The sequence below is a fragment of the Platalea leucorodia genome, assembly GCF_965183815.1.
Source record: "Platalea leucorodia genome assembly, chromosome: 4".
Classification (NCBI taxonomy): domain Eukaryota; kingdom Metazoa; phylum Chordata; class Aves; order Pelecaniformes; family Threskiornithidae; genus Platalea; species Platalea leucorodia.
The window spans coordinates 75,340,005-75,358,746 of NC_138826.1; the positions used below are offsets into that span (position 1 = coordinate 75,340,005).

The following is an 18,742-nucleotide window of genomic DNA, read 5'->3' on the forward strand; positions in this document are numbered from 1 at the left end:
AGGATTTCTACGTGTAGCACTTACATTGTGTGAATTTTCCACCAGTTAGGTAAGTAGGGTTTTAATTGGATTAAACTGTGCCTCTCTGTATCAAACTCTGTAGTTCAGAAATGTGGATGGCAAACCCTTTGTTTCTAACCAAAGGAACTGACCTGTGTTTGGAAATATCAAGGAATATCTCTGTGGGAGCTTGTGACCAGCAATTAGTTGATGATTCACACAGTTTTTCATAATAATATTTTTTTATTCACGTAAGTATACAAAGCAGTCAGAGAAAAGTATTGAAATGAACTTTTCTTACCTATAGCTTCTCTTTTAAGACAAGGAGAAAGTTTCTGTAAGTTTTGCTCCTGCAAATAGCCTAAAAGAGGCTGGCTTGCAACTTTTGCATCAGGCAGTTGCAGATTAATCATTTCTCTTCCCTTTTTTCAACTGGTCATTTTAGCTCCTTAGGTACTTTTTTTCTCTGTGTTAGTAAGAGAGCTTAGTAAAGTGTCATTTGTGCTGGAGCCTGAAAGTTGATAATTGTCTTCCAAGTTCATTCACTGCTTTTCCATGTCTGAACTATTGTAGTCTAATGCTTGTTTTTCCTGTAACTAAATCTGAAATTGAACTAGTGCTTTTCTGCATCCTAGTAGCTTAATAAAGCTACACATTGACTCTCCTAGTGGTCATAGTCAATTCATAGCAGGTTAATTCCACGTTCCAAATGCACATATGTTTCCAAAATGTCTTGAGCTGATTATAGAATGGCTTGGGCTGGAAGGGACCTTAAAGATCATCTAACTCCAGCCCCCCTGCCATGGGCAGGGATGCCACCCACTAGACCAGGTTGCTCAGGGCCCCGTCCAACCTGACCTTTAACATGCCAGGGACAGGGCGTCCACAGCCTCTCTACGCAACCTGTTCCAGTGCCTCACCGCCCTCTGAGTAAAGCATTTTTTCCTAACATCTAATCTAAATTTCCCTTCTTTCAGTTTTAAACTGTTCCCCCTTGTCCTATCACTATCTGCCCTTAAAAAGAGTCCCTCCGCCTCTTTTATATAAGCCCCCTTTAAGTATTGGAAGGCTACTATAAGGTCTCCCCTGATACCTAGGGTCAGCCAACCTTTCATGCTCTGTGCCACTCGGGTGATCTGGCTTCTTAACCTGATGGCTAGTTTGGTAGAAGTATCCAACAATCATTACTTAAAATGCTGACAAGTTTTCAGTTCCTGTCTAAGGTAAGTGTATCTGAGTCATCTGAAGTGGGGTATATGCATGGAATCGCTTCAAGGAATTATTTATTCTACAGTAATGGATTCTTTGAGATGTATTGTCTACATGGGTATCAGCATCAGTACTCCTTGTCAGCTACCATTTGACCTCTAAGAAACAGTTCAAGTGCCTAAACAGAGATGTCTAGACCAATTTGGACACTCCAGATACCCTTTCTGGCCTCTAGCTACTTTCCCAGAAAGACCCAGCTTTCCAGTAAGTTGTGTGTCATGTCTGTCAGCCCTTGCAGTCACCTTGGATACCTTACTGTGTCTAAAATGGCCATATATGTCTGTGTTTAGTCACCTGAATCTCTTCCCTTCTTTTCACAGAATCTGCTTTTAAGCACCCTGCATGTGATGTTACTTTTTAAAGTAACTGTCGGTATTTGTGAAATGTAAACATCTTTTAGAGATTGTCAATCTGCATAGAAAATTAATATTCTTAGCTAAATTCTTTTGCACATAATCGTTTAGATTGATTTTTTTTTTTTTAAAGATCATTTATGTTTTGTAAATACTTTTCAAAAGAGTTTATATGGTTATCCTTTCACATTTGCAACCCCTAAATAAATCATTAGGGGAAAATGAATATACAGAATCTACTTTTTATTCCTTCACTTTCCCCACCCAGTATTTACAACAAAAAAGATACAGTGAGTTGCAAGCTTGCTAAAAGACCATGATTTTTAGTGATTAGTTTCAAAACAGCTATATGTAAGTAATTATATAAAATTTCAGTAAGTGTTCCACACAGAGTTGAAAAACTTTGCAATTCTGGATGAAATCTTCCATGACTGCATGTATCTACATCTAGAACTGGACTGTAATCCTACAGCCAGAGGTATTTTCTAGACATTTTTAATATTTATACACTTTCTGTTGTTACAGCTTTGTTTCTACTACCTAACTGGAAATTTTGCAAAAATTAAATGAGGCCATTTGGGGGGGGGGTGGGTCTTTATTTTACATTATTTCTTATGAAATCACTGTTTGCATTCTTGCTATCTTTGAAACATAATTATAAGATGAAACAGAGCATAGATTAGCTTGTATGTGGAATGAGGAGTGGCAAACTACTCTGTATCACATCTTAAGTATCTTAAAAATACTTCTCAGATCAGAAATATATTCTTTATCAAGGTAGGAAAGACAGAAGTGTATGATCAGCGCAAATGCCAGAATATATATTCTGTAGTCTTTCTGCTTTTATCTCGTGCATGGGGAAACAGAGTTGTTACTTAGGCAAATCCTTCCTTCCAAATGCAAATGTTGAAATTGTTGAGCAACATCTCCTTTTAGAAACAGCATTCTAAAAACCATCCATTATTTTTCCACTCTCTTTTGCCTTGACAATTAGTAAGTTTTGTTCCTAGTTGGTGGAGGACTTTGTCATTCCTTCTTTGCGTTTGATGTGTGAAATATCAGAAGTGGAACAGTTAATGAGGTTTCGTTAGAGTCTTCAACAAAAGGATATGGTTTCAAGAGCTCATCTGTCGCATTCATATTGCTTTGCACTGATTTTGGTTATTAAGTGTCACCAAATTTTCCTCTTCTATTACTCTTCCCTGCTGTACTACATTGTCAAATTAACATGTACTTTCTGAGCACAGCCACAGCCCACTCAACTGCTAGTTTTCTCCTGCAAGAAGAGATTACCACAGAATTTCTCAATGCAATTATATGTGATCTTTCTGCAAAATTACATTTTGCATCAATTTCCATTCATTTCTCAGAATTTCTTATGAAAGATTGCTTGAGTGTTCCAAAGAAATACTGTGAGTTTTTTTTTCTCCTTTTTGCTGCATGGTAGAGCTGAAATATTCTAGTAGAATTTTCGCTTGAACACGGATGTTGAAGTAGTCCTGTGTTTCATCGGGACAATGTTGAACATTATTTTATCTGCCTGAAATTTTTAGTCCATAAACATGTTAACATGTTAGTTTTCTGCAGGATTCTTATTTTGATGAGCAGGTATAAGGTAGATTCTTGTGCTGTAAAATGTGATGGTTCATGAGAGGCTGTCTATCACTAAAATGTCTAGGTACCATGCCTTATGTAGTCACATCGAAAGAAATTCTTATGGAAACGGCATTATGGAGGTGGCAGCTGCAGCCCTATATTTTTGTCTAGGTTGAATTTTGCAGTTAAAGATTAACCTTTTATGTGATCTATGTAAAAATTACATTTATGTCCCCCTCAAATACAGAATATACTCTGAGTATCAAAACAAATTTCTGAAAATTTACAGGAGAGTCAATACATCTCTTATAGATGTAAATAAAAATAGTTAATTAAAATTAACTCTATTTGCACCAGATTACACTCCTATTGCTGAAATTTTGGGCAAGAACTATATTTGCATATTATAATGTGCTTAGAATTACCAGTAATTACCAGCCAACATCCTTCCTCACTGAAAGCTTTTTTCTTCATTAGAGGCTGGCAAGCAATGTTCAGAAAACTCCATACAGAGCTATCTTTCCACCAAAATCTTTCTCACCTTTTGCGGTTCCTGATGGGTCATTGTGAAACAGATGAGTAAAATGTGGGCAGTGAAACTACCAAGAAGGTAGCGGTAATGAGGCAGTAAAATCCTTCAGTACACAGTCAAGTGCAGACTGCGATGTTAAGGGGTTGAATTGGCAGTTATGAAGCTAGTAAGAGAAAACACATAATTCACGGAGACTTTTACTGTGATTTCTAAGGGACCGTATGGCTTTGAGAAGCTGGTGATGTTGGAACCTGGGCACAGAGCCTGGAGACCACTGACCCCAACCTTGCAAGCCACCTTCTGGTGGTTTCTTTAGATTTAGGACGAAGCAGAAGGAGAAACAGCAATCTGGCTGGACAGTTGCTCCTTTTCTGTGTTGTTGCTGGTGACAGTAGAAGCCCACATTCTTCATCAGTTGCTTAGTAATCGTGTTGTTATATCTCCCACACAGGTCCATGGTACCTTGCTATAACATTTACTAGAGTGAGAAAACATTGCACTGCCTCATCAAAGATATCTGCAGCCAACATACTGCCATCAAAGAGCTGAAGCTCGGTCAGAGCACCATGTTGTTTGCTGTGTGAAAAAATGCCTTCCTGAATATTGCGACTTCAGTTTTTAAATACTATGAATTTTCTGTCTTGCACCTTTTCTTGCTGATCATCCCATTTTATGATATCGCTTTGGCAATACAACCAATATCATCACTACTGAAGGTATTCTAGTGTGTCCAAAGCAATCTTTACCATGCAGATAAGATGACTTCTTTGCTTACCATCCTTCTATGACTCTCCAAATATTACTCAGCTGTGACTGTTAGTTTTATCAATCAACCGAGTGTGTGGAAAAGGGAGTTGAGAATACATTTTTGGGCAGATATTACACATGTGCAGAGTGTGCTGCTAAAAAAATCTTTCTGGATCAAATGAAAACAGAACTTGACTAGATTAACACTGTAGGTGTCACCATACAGTTGTTACCATAGCTATAGAATAAATTTCTAGTGGATTTTTATTTTGCATTAGAAACTTGTGCCATGGCAACAGCAATGCCTGTTAAAGATGTAACTGTTGTTATAATTTATCTATTACGGCTCTTTTCATTACTATTATTAACAACTGTTATTCTCCTGAATGTACTTTAGTTTTGAACATGGAAGCTCTTGAGATACAAATGTGAATAAGCTGATATCCAACTTTACATGAATGCCAAATTCACAGTATTTAGTATGCTCCTGATTTTCTTAATGTGCTCTGTAGTCTTGGAGTCAGATTCAGAAAATAGATGTGTGTGTTTGATGAAGCATCTGTAAATTATAACTCTCAAATACTGAAAGTGAGAAATGGTATTCCCCAGAGTTCTATATATGTACCACAAGCAACTGCTGGGGTGCATCAGTGTGTAAATAAATAGCTGATTGAATTGCAATCTGCTGCCTAAATGCCAGTTTGGTTCTATATAAATGGGTGATAATAGCAATATGTATCTGTGGCTTTGAGATTATGGCAGAACTGAATTTATTTGTAGTTCCAAATGTAAATGTTTTCCATGCAACACAGATATGGCAGTATCACAGTGATTTTCAGAAGTAATCCACTCAGATGGGTAAGCTGTACATGCACTTGTAATAACACTAAAGATCTGTAGAAATGACATCTGTTTATGTGTTGGTATTTAGGATACTACTTACAAGTAAAAAGATAAGGTGGTAAGAAAAGCAGTATCTGGTGAGGAAGCAAAAAAAAAAAAAGCCAACAGGCGAGGATCTTAAGATTGAAAAATAAATGTTCTTGCAAAAAGAAAAAAAAATTATCATAAGCAGAAAACTTCTCTCCATTGGGATACAATCCAAGAGCTTGAACTTCTCCACCTGTTCTCTCTCTCTGGTATCCTCATGCTCTTTCTTAAAGTCCGTTCTCAGAAGATTTATTCAAAAGCCCATGAGAAATCAAAACTTGTATCATTAACTTACTGTTCACTGAATATAGACCTATGCAATATAATTGCATATCATATAGTTTCTTACTGCCCATTAAGTTGGTTGAAACAAATAAAAATAAAGCATCTAATGCAAAGGTTCCAAAGCATATGATAAAGTTAGGGGATAGAACATAATAGGAATGGTGAGTCTGAATTTCTCAGATATATCAGTAGATTTAAGATTCATTCTAACCATACAGAACATTGATCATCAGTATAGACAACTTAATGAAAGGATTTTTTTTTCAATGCACAGCAGTATTCAAAAGAACAAGAATCATTTTGGTATGTTTAAAACCAGACAGAAAATAATACATAAAACATCACATTTTTTGCATCACTACTAAGTTTCAGAAGAAATATAGATTTCGGTATCAGTTGTCTTAAAATTTATGGCAGAAATATGCAACAATAAAAAGACACAAATCTCAGATATGGGTAATTATTAAAAGCTAAGGAAGGATTTTCTTTAAGTAAAGTTGCCTATTTTAGCAAGGAAATAGAAGCAGCATTTTATTATCCTGTTTAGAGTTTTTCATACTTTAAGTTCTTGAGATTGAGATCTTGAACATTCACATGAGCAATGAAGACATGCAGTTGCAGTTTTAGATACGGTGCAGTTTGAAGAGGTTATTTAATAGCTCATGCTTCAGGTCTTATGTCAACAGATACTGACTTGGAATAAGAAAGAAACGAGTACTCTGGCAAATTATTTCATGACTATCTATTGCATGGATTATTTTTTTCCTTCTATGATTTCTTTAGAACCATACAGTGAGTGGTAGGCTACTATACTATTTAGAGGAGTGGTATAGTCCATCTCTGTACTCTCATTATTCTCTGAATATAAAAGTATTAAGCATTAACTGCATTAGGAAACTAAAATAATAATACAAATCTGTATTAAAAGAGCATTAGACTTAACAGTTATCAATTCAAAAGTCAAAAGATTCAGAATTATAATTGGATGATTAAAGTGTTAGTTGGAAGGGACGTCTGGAGATCATCTAGTTCATCTTCCTGTTTGGAGCAGGACTGTTGTCATCAGATCAGACCTGGCTTTTCCTAGCCAGGTCTTGAAAACCTCCAAGGATGGAGATGCCAACTCTCTGGGTAGCCTGTTCTAGGGCTGCAGTGCAGCATGCAACACTGCTTGCTTGCTTCTTAACACCGCTTCTTGCTTGCACTGCTTGCTTCTTAACCTTTATCATGACATAGTACAAAATAGTACTATTTTTTTCCTGACAACTCCAGGCTTTTTCATTGCCTAGTATAGATGTGGTTTGCATTGCTCAAAAGCATGTGGTGAAAAAGGCATAGCTATGAGATCTTTGCTTCCTTTGTCATATAATTAACAAAGCTCTTAGTTAAAGCAAAAGGTATCAAAGAAAAGTTTTATTTAGTAGTATAGATGTAGCAAAGATATTAGTGAAGGTAATGTAGACGTTAGTGAAATCCTTACATTCCAGGTGTCTGTAAGCTTTTATTTTTCCTGATTTAGTCTTCTTTCTTCCTTTGTCCTGACAAAAACATTTCTCTCTTAAGTAAGTTCAATAGACAACTGCTAAGAGTCATCTCTGGAACAGCAGAATAGAATTCAGTTCATGATTAAGACACCTAAATGTAGGTACCTGAATGCAAACTGGATGCCATCTCCCATTATAGTCACTGGCAGTCTAGTCAATACAGTTAACAGAGCACAGGGAGTGATTGAGCTGACCAGCCACAACGTACAGTGAGTGGCATCACTCTCTAGGATCCATTGACTTTATCAACCTGATCTGTGACTATGGTGGGAGCTTACATACTTCTTACCTATGTAGATATGTAAAATGAGATGTCTTAATCTGGAGCTGAATCCCGGCTACTGAGTTTTTCATGTAAGGGAAAAACACCAAAGTCAAACATTATTTGCATCATTTATTTTTCATTTTAAGTTCACCTTAAAAACTGCAGACATACAGTTAATTCAGCAGCTTTCAGAAATCAAAGAAAGTGAGAATGTCCCATGTCCTTTTCTTCCCCTGCTTTTTCCTCCCAAACCAACTTCTCTGGCATTATTGATTCCTTAAGCTCTGTCACGTCCCACATTCAACCTTTCACCGTAACACCCCACATCTTTGCAGTTGCAAAATGTCTTAAGTGTATATTCTAGTCAGTTGTTTCCCAAAGAAGAAAAGTAGACTTTCTTAGGTTGCACTCTTAATCTTGATTAGAATTTTATCCTGGTATTTTAACAAATGAGAAAACCATGTAATATTACACTTTTAAGCTGCTGACTAGTAAAAGAGCTGATGGTGTTTTGAAGTACACACCAAAATCTTCTGTCATTCATACAATCAAATACTGTCTTCTTTTAGAAGTGATATTTTGGAATTTGTGGGGGTTTATTACAAGCAGATATTTTAGCAAATAGGAGGAAACTGTTCAATTTCTTTGAAAATTATGACATGACACTCACTATGTTTGATTCCTTCTGGTAGCTAGTGCTGTGCATACCAGTCCTGCAGTTTGAGTCTACATATGAACATACAACTTCTAGCAGGAACGAGATGAATGTATTGATCTCTAATGAAGTAGTTATAGAGATGTTAACTGTTAGTGGGGATACAGTTATTCTGAGTAGAATATGCAAAATTAATGCCATGTGGATAGAGTGATGTTATCCACACCAACACTTTAAATGAGGCAGCACAGGTAGAAAAAAGTATCTTTTTTTTTTTTTTTTTCTCCTGGTCCTTACAGAAACAGGCATAAAAAGAGCTATAAATTTTTAATAATCCACTCTGAACTGTGCCAAAAAGTGCATTTTTTTCTGTAGTTCCTTTTTTTTGTGTGTGTGCTAAATTGCATGTAAACGTTATTTCAAAAAGACTTGATTTCCTGCTCTTTTTTTCCAATGGTTACTGTTGCTCTGAATCTGTTCTCAGAAGTTCCCAGAAATAAAAACAACACTCAGATCTGTTCTTTAGAGACTGTCAGTAAAAAGGCATCATAGGGTAAATTCACTATTATTACAATGACTATAAAAAGAAAAATTACTAACAATACTCCTGACAATACTGGTTCTTCATGTGTTTTACTACCTATAAAGTAACTAGCTAATTCATCATACTAAACTGTATAATTTGTACATATTTCACCTCAATAACAAATTAAAAGAGACACCATCAAGTTGATGGAATAGGAATGACCTATTTTATTTTATAAATTTGTTTTTTCCTGGAATTTATATGTAGCACTGAGTGGTTTTGGTGATTTTTCAACCAGTCAGGATAAAATTTTCAAGTTTAAGGAAAGAATTGTTTTTTAAGAGAATAAGAAATCAATTCATGGCATAAGCATCTTTTGTTTCTGTACATAAGAAAGAACCAAACAGCATACAAAAGTCATTTTGTGGAGAGTAAGGGTTTTGTTGTTTGCAGTATTTTATCACCCTGGTTTTTTACAAGGTACTCTCTCATTTCAGAGCGTCCTTGCCAGGGAGAAACATCCACTGAAAGTGAGCTTCCTGAAGGACACCCTGCTGAACAGTTTGCAGGTTTGCTTCATGGATCATCACCTGCATGTGACCCACCTGATAATCCACTCCAGCTCTACAGCAAAGCAAACCAATGCAGTGGTCCACTAGAGAAAAGCATTTTGAGCAAGAGCACAGTGCAGCAGATACAGCTACGGAAAGAAAGCAATGCTGATCCTCCTGTTAAGAAAAAAAAGCCACCAGTTGTAAACAGAACCATATTTCATACTAAAACTAAACCAGTAGAAAATCATACATTGGTTGGCACATCAACAAGGATAAGTGAACAGTGGGTTATTACTACTGGGGGATTTGTGGAGCGAGCATGCACACTTGGGAGAATACGATCCTTACCAAAGACTTTGCTTGAAATGCATTTGTGCAAAAATGTTTCAAAATCTGATTCTAATCTTATCACCCATCCACCAAATGACAAAAAAGCAAGAAGCAACTGGAGCGAACCCACACCAAACCAACAGTGCTCCAAAGGGAATTCGGAGAGAACACCTTCCTTCACATCAGAATGGGAAGAAGTAAGTTTTGTTCATTTTTAAGTACAAGCAAATATATGGTATTGTGAAAATGCTGTTATTGTTTTCACCTTCAGAGATGAAATAAAAAGTAAATCTTCCACACTGCAAATCCTCAGAGAGTATGTCATAGTGTAATGCATGGTAGTTTGACAGCTGGTACAAAATGCGATGCATTTCTATTCAAAATGCTGCACACTTAATGAAGTCTATTGTTTCACTAGTGAATGAAGATAACCAGAAGTAATTCTACAATTTGTTGTGACGTCGAAATTGTTTTCTGCTAAAGCCCTCACCACTGACACTAATAAAATTGGTAAAATTCTTTGTAGCTATGCCCATTATTTACATATTTGTTAATTATTTCCCACCATGGCAATGCCTGTCAGCAAGAGACAAGAGAAAATGGCAGGAATGGAGAGTCCAAGATCTTTAGTTTGATTGTGCATCTACAAACCCTCCCTATATAACATATCCTCTAACTGGTATGTAGCCTGTGTACCGAATGCTTGGCATATACCTGACTCTTGTGTGAAGTGGGAATATACTTATGGCTACAATGAATTTGGAACTATTAAAGGAAATGGCCACACTGAGGTTGTAGTGCACGTGCTTGCTCATACAAGAGACTTCATTTTAGTTTTAGAACTAGATTTAAAATAATTTTTAGACACCTTGTTTTTAATTCTTCTTTTTCTCCTGTGCTAAATTTCAAGAAGGTAAATGATTCTTTATCAACACAAAAGTTCCCATCTTACAGAGGTAAATTAAGAATGGGAAATGTTTAGATCTTTACTGCTATTACAGAGAAGCAAGCATTTCTCTTTAAAATGACTGCCATGGGGAAATGTATATATCTCCAGAATGCCATTTTATTTCAGAAAGAACCTAGAGCTTGTTTGTGTGATTATTTTTCTAGAAAAAGGTTTCCAGCTCATCTAAATGTCTGATTTGATAGGGCATCTGAAGGTAGTTTTTGTTGTAAAGGAGATACTTTCTCAGTGGAAGGGTACTTAGGATCAGATTTTGATCTTAATAACTTGGATACATTGTTATGAAATCCTGAAACAAGTCAGGTCCAAGTTTGCCTTTTTAGGGGGACATCAAGGTTTGATTGTTCTTAAGAGTAAGAAAAATGTAGTTGATTTAAAAAAAAAAAAAAAAACAAAAAAACAGGTGTGAATTCTAAATCTGCAAGTTCTGACAAAATTCCCAGATTTTCTCCTGTCACCAGTGACTAATACATAGATTTTAAAAAGAGACAGTTTTCCTCATAGTCCTAATATTAAGCTCAGTAAAACATGGTTCTCTGTGTCTGCCTTCTTAGACAGCACCAGCCTTTTGATTCACTTTTTGTTTTGTCCTGTTCTTATGGAAAATAAAATAGGTATAATTAATAGTTTTGACATAGTAAGTTCAACGTAATTCAGAAATGGACAAAAGAGTTTTGGGATCAATGTAGTGCTGTTTCACAAACAATATCATTCTGCAGTATGTGGGTACACAGCTATCAGTGGCCTTCGGGCAGATGGAAAAAAGGGAGCTAGGAAATTCTCTGGAAATCTTAATTGATCAATTGCTTTAGTACTTTATAACCCTCAAAACAATATTCTTATGCATTAATATTACTGCTTAAATAAACATCTAGTCGTTCACTGTTATCAAATGAAACGAGCCTATAAAATTAAAATCTATTCCATCATATACTTTAATATATGCATTTTTCTCCTCTGTATTTGTATACTGAAATATGACAAAGTAGTTTCAAAGAATGAGATATACCTAGATGACCAGAGTCGTCAGTATGAAAGGAACTGTACTGTAGAAAAAGAAATACTCGTCTCAAGCTTTAGCTTTTGCTAGCGTACAAATGTTATAAAATAAAAATCAAAGTGGAGAAATTGGTTGTCTACCTTTGACTTTTGCACTTTGCAATCTTGATTGTTGTTTTCCTAATGAGAGTAATAATGCCATAAATTTATGCATGAAAAGCTATAAAATAGAATAACAAACATGGGGCCCATCTGTTCTCTCTTTTGTAGATTGATAAAATCATGAGTTCAATAGATGCTGGAATTAATACTGGACTGGGGGAGATGAATGATCACACTACAAGTAAGGCAAAGCAACTAACTATTGTTTAATTTTGACTTAACTGTCTATAGGGAAACTGTGGATGAGAGATTGCTAAGTAACCCACTGTGTTGAAATAATTTGTAGGTATTTGAATAACCATGAACGGAATCAATGTTGTTTACTCTTAGAGATGCATTAGGCCCAGTATCCTGGAGCTGTTACTTTAAATAGCATATTGGAGTCATGAATGTTGTTTTGAAATCTCACCAGAAAAAATATTCCATTAATGTCTTCATATTGAAGCCTTTCTACTAGGGGGATATTTTCCAATCTTTTTCAGCTGAGTTTTTGTTTGGAATGATGGGACCCTGAGTATATATAATCCAATAGCTGTTGACACTTTTTAAAGAATTATATTATCTAATGCTGCTTTGAGCAAATATTTGGCACAGGGCTGAAAATGTTGCTGACGGACAGTGACTGGTGTTAGCAATGAGAGGAAAATTTGCAAAGCTTCCCTACCATGTTGAATTCTAAGAACTCTTAAGTCATGACTAGCTTGTTGGTCTGTCAGCATAAACCTATGCAACTGTGCTGATAAGAATTTTTAAAGTATTTTACTATGTCTTCTTCCTAACTCACGCAAAGAGAACTGACTTGTATGTCTGAATAATTTGGTCTTGAGGCAAAGCTATGTTAACTCACCTTTACTGGTACATCCCTGCTAGCAATTGCGTGCAATTACTTGGGTTTACATATTGGACAGGAGACTATGTACCTTATCATTTTAAATTTAAAAAGTAAGTATTTTAACAACTGTCCGTTTCTTGGAGCATTATATCTGTACAGGACGGAACTGTGTCTTACCAACTAAATAGAGTTGACACAGCTATTTTAACAGTCGCTGGACAGTGAGAAGAGAATCTAGGAAGAAGAGAAAATAACTGATTTGAATACAAATATAATTGCAGATAAAACAAGCAAATTCAGATTATTTTTTTTCTAAAAGAGTAAGGGGCAATATAATGAAGAGTGCTAGGCATGTTGTCCTGGCAGGCTATTTTTTCTTTCTGAAACTTGCAGTGTTGGAAGGGAGAATTATTCATAGAGAAACTCCAGGTTAGGAGATAGTTAATAATTTCTGAAGATACTATAAGTAATTCAGGATTTGCTGCTTATTATTTTCTATCATGGTAGTATACAGGCACAAAATGCAAAATCAGGCATCCGTTAAGAAGTTGCACAGCAAGTAAAAGCTATGAAAAGGTGACAAAAGCAACAGCATGTGTATGCAAATTTGCATAACTTAGTGATGTGTAAGTACTACTCTGTCCCTTCCTATGACTGACCACTGCTTGTCTTTTTCTACTTTTCTCTTTTAAGATCAGAAAATATCTCACAACTCTTGTCATCAGCCATTTTGTGGCTTCTACTGCATGTCTTATTTTTCTTGGCATTCAAATGTGGCATTTGGTACTTCAGCTCTTTCAGTTGGCAGGAGATCTATTCTTTTCTTTGCTTCGTCTTCTCCCAAAGGGGACTCTGAGCCCCAACTTTTTTTCTAGTCAGTGTACAGCTTCCTGCAAACCAACATCTTTTCTGTCAACCCCTTAATGGTCTTTAGCTAGTTTAGAATGATAATCTGCTTTTGCTCTTAATGAAGCAATCAAGTTATGTACTGTTAATCAAAATACAACTACTTTTCTTAAATTTAATCAATATTGCTGTACATGCAGACTGCAATAAAGACATTTCTTTCTGTTATAGAGCTAGCTATATGCAGCTTCACATGTATGTTTTCCACTTTTCATTCTTTTATTTATATATTCCCTATATGAAGGGATTGAGTACAGCCCTGCCGAGAAGGACTTGGGGGTACTTTTTAGCAGGGCCAATAGCGATAGGACAAGAGGTAATGGTTTTGAACTAAAAGAGGTAGATTTAGACTAGATATAAGGAAGAAATTTTTTACAATGAGGGTAGTGAAACACTGGAACGGGTTGCCCAGAGAGGTGGTAGATGCCCTGTCCTTGGAAATGTTCAAGGACAGGCTGGATGGGGCTCTGAGCAACCTGATCTAGTTGTAGATGTCCTTGCTCATTGCAGGGGGGATGGACTAGATGACCTTCAAAGGTCCATTCCATCCCAAAGCATTCTATGATTCTACGCCTTTTCAGTCAAATACAGTTTAGGCAGCAAATTAAAGGGACCTATTATAATACCAAATGCATTATATCAAACATGTTATACTTCAAGTATATTCTTATTTTTTTATTAACAAAGTAATAGGGTTATCTAGCAGAAAATAAGGAGTCTTTATTTCTCACTGTTAGCAGACTGGAGTAACCAATCAAGTGGAGCCTTATTACAATGATATTTGTGTCTTTAACAACAGATTTTACTTGACTTAAGATTTTTAGCTTGTGTTAATTACCACTTATTAATTACCACAAGGCAATACACAGGATTTTCTTACTGCTAAAACAACCTAAGAGATTTTTTTTTTTTTAGGTCTTTGGCCTCAATGAAGGGGTTGCTTTGAAGTTTTCTGCAGCAAATTGGCAAGAAGCATCACATAGCCCCTTCTAATTACTTACAGATGCTGGCATTGTCTGGGTCCCTATGTGTTTTATGTAGGGTTTTATCTGCCCAAGCATTATAGTGCTGAGGACATAAATTCCATCTCAGAACTTCTTGTTCAGCTTCCCTCTTCTCCTTCTTGGCTCTGTGCTAAGCATAACACAGCTAAATGTAAAGATCTGGCCTATGCTTAGGAATAAAAATTTAGTAGTATGGTATGAGTTAATATAATTTTGAAATACTTCATCAGTTTAAATATAAATATGAGTTTTGTTTGTTTTACTTGAATATATTTGTGTCCAGCTCTGGAGCCCTCAGCACAGGAAAGACATGGACCTGTTGGAGCGGGTCCAGAGGAGGGCCACAAAAATGATCAGAGGGATGGAACACCTCTCCTATGAAGAAAGGCTGAAAGAGTTGGGGTTGTTCAGCCTGGAGAAGGGAAGGATCTAGGAAGACCTTATTGCAGCCTTTCAGTACTTAAAGGGGGCTTATAAAAAAGATGGGGACAAACTTTTTAGTAGGGCCTGTTGCAATAGGACAAGGGGTAATGGTTTTGAACTAAAAGAGGGTAGATTCAGACTAGATATAAGGAAGAAATTTTTTACAATGAGGGTAGTGAAACACTGGAACAAGTTGCCCAGAGAGGTGGTAGATGTCCCATCCCTGGAAACATTCAAGGTCAGGCTGGATGGGGCTCTGAGCACCCTGATCTAGTTGAAGATGTCCCTGCTCATTGCAGGGGGGATGGACCAGATGACCTTTAAAGGTCCCTTCCAACCCAAACTATTCTATGATTCTGTATGTGTAAAAAAGATTATCCAGTAGAGATTAAAAATAATGTATTTAATGTTCAGAGTGTACAGGTCAAAGAGATTTCTCTTAGTGTTGAACTGAAAGCATCTAGATTATTGAGCACTATATTCAGGAAATTTCCCTTGTCTAATAACTTTTTAGCAAACAGTAAAATTTCTGATAATAATGAATAGCAAATGTAGCTTGAGATGTAATCCTTCATTTTAGTATTTACTCAGTCCTATACTTCATATTATACTTCAGTGTTTAACAGTGAACTGTTAGTAAAAAGAAAAATATATTAGTCAAGCACAAATATTCTTAATCTACCAAGCATGAAGAGCTTTTTATACTAATAGTAGCTCATTCTCAGTGAAAAATATTTCAGAAGAAATATATTATACACTGATAATTCAATAGCTATATTTAAAATTAGACAATGATGACATCTTGTGATGAAATCCTTGAATGGATTTACAGGAACTTTGGCCTATATTTTCCTACTGGTTGTCCTGGTTTCAGCTGGTATAGAGTTAATTTTCTTCTTAGTAGCTGGTATAGTGCTGTGTTTTGGATTTAGGATGAGAATAATGTTGATAACACACTGATGTTTTGGTTCTTGCTGACTAGAGTTTACACTAGCCAAGGACTTTTCAGCTTCTTGTGCTCTGCCCGGTGCACAAGAAGCTGGGAGGGGACACAGCCAGGACAGCTGACCCAGACTGGCCAAAGGGCTATGCCATATCATGTGACATCATGCTCAGTATATAAGCTGGGGGAAGAAGAAGGAAGGGGAGGACGTTCAGAGTGATGGCGTTTGTCTTCCCAAGTAACCGTTACCCGTGATGGAGCCCTGCTTTCCTGAGGATGGCTGCCGATGCGAAGTAGTTGAATGAATTCCGTGCTTTGCTTTGCTTGCGTGCGTGGCTTTTGCTTTACTTATTAAACTGTCTTTATCTCAACCCATGAGTTTTCTCACTTTTACTCTTCCGATTCTCTCCCCCATCCCACTAGGGTGAGTGGGCTATCAGTTGTGTGGTTCTTAGTTGCCGGCTGGGGTTAAACCACAACACTGGTGAAATCTGGAAAGACTTTTTTTAGATCTCCAGGGGAATCTCTTAAGCAATTCGAGGAGCAGTGAAAGGAGAGAATCAAAACTGGCTGAGTACGGTCATCAGGACTTAATGCACAACATGCATTTGGAAACAAAAAAATTAAAGCAGAACTTTCAGTTTGGTAGCAGTACCAGTACTGGAGGTGTAAACTTGAAACTACAGAGAGGAAGATGGCTGCCAATGTCCTCTGAGGGCACGTAGCATTCAACAACTGAATACCTTACCACTGAAATCAAAAGCAGGAGTGCTGACCAAGGAGCAAGTAAGAACTAATCTCAATGATAACAAAAAACCCCATTACTCCAAGGAGTACAAAATCTCTGTTACCAAGAGGAAATAAAAGATGGTGCTGGCTAGTGATCTTCTGCTCAAGGTGGTGTGGAGACATCTGCACCACCTGACACTTACATTATGGCTGGTGTGTTTCTTCACAAGAGTCCAAATTTGCCAACTTGCAAAGGATTCTACCAATCACTAGCATATGATAAAGAACACTAATGATACCGCCAAGAATGATCCTAAGCAAATAAAAAGTGCTTATAAGGCTCTGTGGCAGTGGATAAAGAGGTTGAAGATTCAAGAGATCTTATTGTCTCTCCTCTCACGTCCAAGTCAAGCATCAGTCGGATAGACCCTAAATATAACTACATGACTTCTATTCTGAGAGAAGAGAACTTTAAATTACGAATCATGTGGCAAGGACAAAAATCTTCATCTTAAATAATGCAAGTTGGAGTATGTCTAACCCCTGAGAAAGACAGGATTATTTAAAACAGGATTAAAGAAGTGACTAGACAAAGAGTCATGGGTCAGTTTGTCAGGTATCTTAGCTGTTTGTATACTAATGGTAAAAGAAGGAGGAACAGAGAAGAATTAACAGAAGAATTAATGAGGAATAGACAAGAGTTAATTGAAGATTATGAAAAAATTGGCATTGTTGAGAATTTATCATATATATTACACTAGTAGTCTAGTCACGTAGAGGATATAACTTCTTCAGTAAGAAGGAAAGAAGAGAGGAAATGTTGGCTTGTATTTCAAAAAATACGATGGTTGCTTTGAGATCTCAAAAACAGGATTAGTTAGAGCTGTTAAATATCTGTTGGTATCCAGGAAAGCAGAAAAGAACATGGTTATTCTTGGTACATATCCAAAGCCATTGGACTTGATAGTAATGGGAGACTTTAGTTACCACAGCACTTGTTGGGAAAGAAATTACATTGATAAACTGCCCAGGAAAAAAAAGTCTCAAGAAGGTAGATGTCAATAAATTCAGAGAATTTATTTAAAAAAAAAATATCTAGGGTGCAAGTGAAAGAGAAATCTGTGGGTTCTTCAACAGAACAGTACTAAAGACTATAGTACAAACTTCACCAATGTGAAGAAAAGAAAGTGTAAAAGACCAGCTTGGCTAAATTGTCATCTTTTATTTCACCTTAGGCATAATGAGAAAAATTTCTCTATTTACTAAGCATGGTAGAATAACACATGGATGTAGAGACAAGTCAGAAGTGCCAAAGCACTCAATGAGATGCAACTAGCAAGAGAAATGAAGATTAATATAATGTAATTATATTAGTACATTAATAGGGAGAAGAAGAACAAAGAAATCTTTGGCACGTAAGAGAGGTACAGCAGGAAAGGAAAAGCTGCTCATAGTAGGTGCAGAGAAGGCAAAAACATGCAATGACTTTTTATCAGACATTTACTGAAAAGGTCATTGGTGAGCATATGACACGCACAGCTAATCCTAGGACTAGAACCTCAACTGTAGATAAGGAAAGAACAGGTTATATAGGTTAGGTATCTTAAAATTTATTTAATGAACTTCATTTTGTGTTACCTAACTGTCTGAAAAATGTAGACCTGTTAATGGGTTTCTGTGAGAATTTTTGGAGGATGAATGAGGGTACCAACAGACTAAAAGAGAATGATGTAGAACTTATCTTTAAAAGGGGAAAGGAAGGAGAATGTGGGGAATTATTTTCAATTCATAGAAAAAGTCGGTGAACAGATAAACTACTTAAAGCAGCTAGAAAATAGCAAAGAAATAAGAGACAACATGGATTTGCCAAAGGCAAACCTATTAAAGCAATCTAATTCCCTGCTAGGAGCAGATATCAGATTTTGTAGGTAAGGAAAGAGCAGCAGATGCCCAGTATTTGGACTTCAGTTAAGGTTTTGACATTGTCTCATGTGTTTTTCCTGTAAGCAAATTAAGGAAACGTGGGCTTGATGAAACTAATGGTAGGTCAGACAGGTAAATCTTATTCTTAATGTCTAAATTCAGACTGCTGCAGTGTAGACTGCATTGAGTACGTCTGAGCTACTAATACTGAGTTAGATAAGCAGGTACTTCTTTGATATCGTTCATCATATCTAAATGTCTGAAACAT

General features: G+C 36.4%; 1 protein-coding gene across 1 annotated transcript in view; it reads left to right on the forward strand.

Moving 5' to 3' along the window:
• Window positions 1-18,742, forward strand: part of ANKS1B (ankyrin repeat and sterile alpha motif domain containing 1B) — a gene marked incomplete at both ends in the record, with an annotated part of 442,459 nt that overhangs the window by 208,239 nt on the left and 215,478 nt on the right. The window contains 2 exon segments of the mRNA XM_082308774.1: window positions 9,200-9,783; window positions 11,823-11,895. Coding sequence (XP_082164900.1) covers window positions 9,200-9,783; window positions 11,823-11,895 — 657 coding nt within the window.